Genomic DNA, 4,063 nt, shown 5'->3' with positions numbered 1-4,063 from the left:
GACAGAAGTCACTGTGTCCGTGGAGGACATGGTGGAGGTGAAGAGCGCTGAGGAAGAGGATGCAGATCCTGACAACCAAAGCAAGACTCAGATGATCCTGCAGCTGCAGCCCATCACAGCTGGGTGACCACAACACAAACATCATCATAATAATAATGCATCAAATCTCTCATATTAAACACAAACTATTCTGGGAATAAGCGGGTGCAGCTTGGTGTTATAGATGATGTTTCATGTTTGATAGGCTTGGAGATGAAAGCAGTGAGACGGATGCTGCAGTTGTGGCTGTGGAGACACAAGGTAACCATGTCCTAAAACTTAATAGTGGTGATTTTTCTCTGTAGCATGACAGCAGGTTTTGCACAGCACATGTGTTCTTTATAAAATGCAGCCTTGTAGTTTAAACCGTCTTTAATTCACATTATTAGCAGTAATCATTCTGTAGACGTGTGTGTGTTTGTTCAGATGAGGCGTCTGCTGAAGGAGAGGGTTTGGAGCTTGGTTATCCCATTACATGCGGCGAGAGTAAAGCCATCCTTCTAGTCAAGAAGTTTGTCTGCCCGGGAATCAACGTCAAATGTGTAAAGGTTGGTGTCGTGTAGAGCACATCGCTGCAGATAACCGCTGGTAATGTGTTTAATCGGGCTTTCTCTGTTTCTCCGCAGTATGAGGATCAGTTGATTAGTCCGAAGCAGTTTGTGCACTTGTCGGGGAAAGCCACCTTGAAGGACTGGAAGCGAGCGATCCGGATGGGTGGCGTTATGCTCAGGTCTGCTTGCGCATATTGTTTTATTTTTTTTAATTGACTTTCAAAGGCACTCAAAATGTAGTTTTTCATGATAATTTTTATGAAAATTACACCGGCGCATGTGAAATGAGTAATTTTGTTGCACTAAGCTGTTAGGTTAGTCTTTGCGTCTAAAAACGTGATGTTCATTTGACACCATGCCAATTTGCTACTGTAAATAAATGCTTGCAACACTTGCCCCGCCTCCGGGGGCTTCTGATTGGTCCAGTTTTGGAACAGACATTGATGAGCAGTGTTGGGGGTAAAGCATTACAAGTAATGCGAGTTACGTAATCAGATTTTTTTTAAGTAACTAGCAAAGTAACACGTTACTTTTTAATTTAGAAGGAAACATCTGAGTTACATTTTCAAATAAGTAACTCCAGTTACTTTTTTCCCCATGTATTGACTGACAGCTCTGGTGTTGCCATGGTGAGAGAAATCGGGAGTGAGTGCAGAGAGACGTCGTGTGCGAACATGATGTTACTGTAGTTCTAGACTAAATATGAACATGTATTTATTCATCTCACTTGCACAAAAACAGATACAGTGTTCCTCAAAATGAAGTAAAACAGTCAAATGCAAACTCAAAATATTATAAAAACCTGCAATACTTAAATGTTAAATACGACAAATGTCATTTATGTATTTAATCCCATTTTATTAACCAATGTCTTTGCTACTGACCTTTGTTGATTCAGTTCAACCATACTTAGCCAAAATTACACATTTGTGTTTCATTTTTGTTATTGCTGAAGAGTGTTGAACTTTCTTCTCCTGCGTCATATTCTTCATGCGATTCGTTTGAGCTGCGCCCTCTACTGTACAGATAAGAGTTTACATTTCCTTCAGCCTGAGGTGTATTCATTTCACTTTTGGTGTGAAAGGGCTTTTACAGTTGTAAAAGAAAAACAAACAAGCAAGCCCTGCCCAGATTTAAAAAGTAATGCAAAAGTAACGTAACACATTACTTTCCATAAAAAGTAACTAAGTAGTAATTTGTTACTTTTTTAGGGAGTAACGCAGTATACATGCATTACATATATGCATTACTTTTAAAAGTAACTTTCCCCAAGCACTGTTTAATTTCGCCCTTGAACACTCGCAGAGCAATGGTTAACGTGACGCATCTTAAAATTGTGATTGTTCTGATGGATCTGCAGAGCAGTAGGTGCTACACACAGACAAAAACAGCACAAGAGTTTACAGATTTTACTACATTTTACTCTTATTATTTTTCTGTACTCTCAGACAAAAAGGTACAAAAGCTGTCACTAAGGGTATTACCTTTTCGAATACACGTTTGCACCTTATTTACTCCTTATTTAACTTAAAGGTGCTTATTAGTACCTAAAGGGTGCATAATAGTACCTTAATGGTACATATTAGTACCTTTTAAAATGGTACAATCACGGTGACAGCTTTTGTACCTTTTTTTCTGAGAGTGTATGGACTAAGTTTATAAACACTGTCTGATGTCAGTCCAAATTGTTTTGGACTTTTGGGAGAAAATTTTGGGTTCTGAAATTTGCAGTTTTCATATACAGTTGAGTGGCCAAAATTATTAGAACTAGTATTTTCAGCAGCTAAAAAATGGTTTTAAGTCAGTTATTTCTATCTTTTGCTGTAGTGTGCCAGTAGGAAATATCAGTTTACATTTCCAAACATTCATTTTGCCATTAATTGTAATAATCCAGTGAGATTTTTGTCTGACAACAGCCAGTGCTCCACACAGAGATCTGATCTGATCATCATCAGTCTGTCTGGAATGACATGAAGAAACAGAATAAACTGAGACAGACTCAATCCAGAAGAACTGTGGCAACGTCTCCAAGATGCTTCAAGAAAGCAGCTTTTGCTCTATAGGTGCACTTGCACATAGTTTTTTAGGTAGCTTTGTTGGTAGGTTTCTTGTACAAATGAAAATCTCACTGGATTATTACAATTAATGGCAAAATGAATGTTTGGAAATGTAAACTGATATTTCCTACTGACACACTACAGCAAAACATAGAAATAACCGACTTAAAACCATTTTGTTTAGCTGGTGAAAATACTAGTGTTCTAATAAATTTGGCCACCACTGTATATAAAGCTCATTTGTTACACAAGATCAAGGAAAGGTACCCACTTTGACCCCTTTTGGATATTCATTGAAAATATATATTCTTCAGTGAGTGGTGGTCATAACCTCTGACAGCTCTGTGTGTGTCATGAAGGAAGATGATGGACTCGGGTCAGCTGGATTTCTATCAGCACAGCACTCTCTGCACAAACACCTGCCGCAGCACCAAGTTTGACCTGCTGATCAACAACACACGCTTCCCACCGGACGGCAGTGGGCTCAGCACACCCACCACAGCTCAGGGTCAGAACACGCACACACATACACACACACACACACACTGAAACTGCTCTTTTAAGAGTTTCTAATGAGCTTCTTTTAACTGTGGACTCTGGTTACTCTGCTGTTTTAGTCCTTTTGGATTTGACTGTGGTCTTTGATACGGTCAACCACTCAATTATTTTATCTAGACTTGAACAGTGTGTCGGTATTAAGGGCATAGCCTTTACATGGTTTCAGTCGTTTTTGACAGACAGAAGTTTTTCTGTTCACCTTGGTGAATTTTCTTCATCTGCTGCCCCCCTTTTTTGTGGCATCCCCCAAGGGTCTATATTGGGCCCTATGTTGTTTTCTTTGTATATGCTGCCCTTGGGGTATATTTTTAGAACGGACAATATCTCCTTCCACTGTTATGCGGATAATGTACAAATTTATTTGCCTGTCAAAACAAATGACAAAGCTTCATTTCTGTCATTACTTAATTGCCTGAGAGATTTAAAAATATGGCTGGATCAGAGCTTTCAGAATCAGAAGAGCTTTATTACCAAGTATGTTTACACACACAAGGAATTTGACTTGACGACAGGAGCTTCCAGTGTAGAAGAAAGTACAAACATAGTGCAGACATACATGATAGTGTAGACATGCATAGGAATAACACAGTAGGGATGTAATATAAAACTAATATAATAAAAACAAATAAAAATATTGAATAATGTACTATATACAGAAATAGAAGTATAGGAAAAAATTTAATTGTTTAGATAAATGTACAGATATGTTTATTAGTGTGCAGATAGATATGTTATTTACAAAGTGTGCAGTCACTCACTCACACTCACACACTCACTCACACACACACTCACTCAATCACTCACTCTCACTCACACACTCACACACACACACACACACACTCACTCAATCACTCACTC

General features: G+C 38.5%; 1 protein-coding gene across 7 annotated transcripts in view; it reads left to right on the top strand.

The window, feature by feature from the left end:
• Positions 1–4,063, top strand: part of LOC107556889 (glucocorticoid modulatory element-binding protein 1-like) — a 24,126-nt gene that overhangs the window by 7,376 nt on the left and 12,687 nt on the right. For 4 of the 7 annotated variants that reach the window (XM_016240129.1, XM_016240130.1, XM_016240133.1 and 1 more), the window contains 5 exons: positions 32–123; positions 245–300; positions 466–587; positions 666–769; positions 3,007–3,155. In XM_016240129.1, the coding sequence (XP_016095615.1) occupies positions 32–123; positions 245–300; positions 466–587; positions 666–769; positions 3,007–3,155 (523 nt within the window). The remainder of the gene's footprint in view (positions 1–31; positions 124–244; positions 301–465; positions 588–665; positions 770–3,006; positions 3,156–4,063) is intronic. The other 3 variants (XM_016240134.1, XM_016240135.1, XM_016240136.1) reach the window with 1 other exon arrangement.

Source organism: Sinocyclocheilus grahami, unplaced genomic scaffold (genome assembly GCF_001515645.1).
Source record: "Sinocyclocheilus grahami isolate Dianchi unplaced genomic scaffold, SAMN03320097.WGS_v1.1 scaffold582.1, whole genome shotgun sequence".
Lineage (NCBI taxonomy): Eukaryota > Metazoa > Chordata > Actinopteri > Cypriniformes > Cyprinidae > Sinocyclocheilus > Sinocyclocheilus grahami.
The sequence above is the reverse complement of the archived record's forward strand: the minus strand, read 5'-3'. Positions and strand labels throughout refer to the sequence as shown.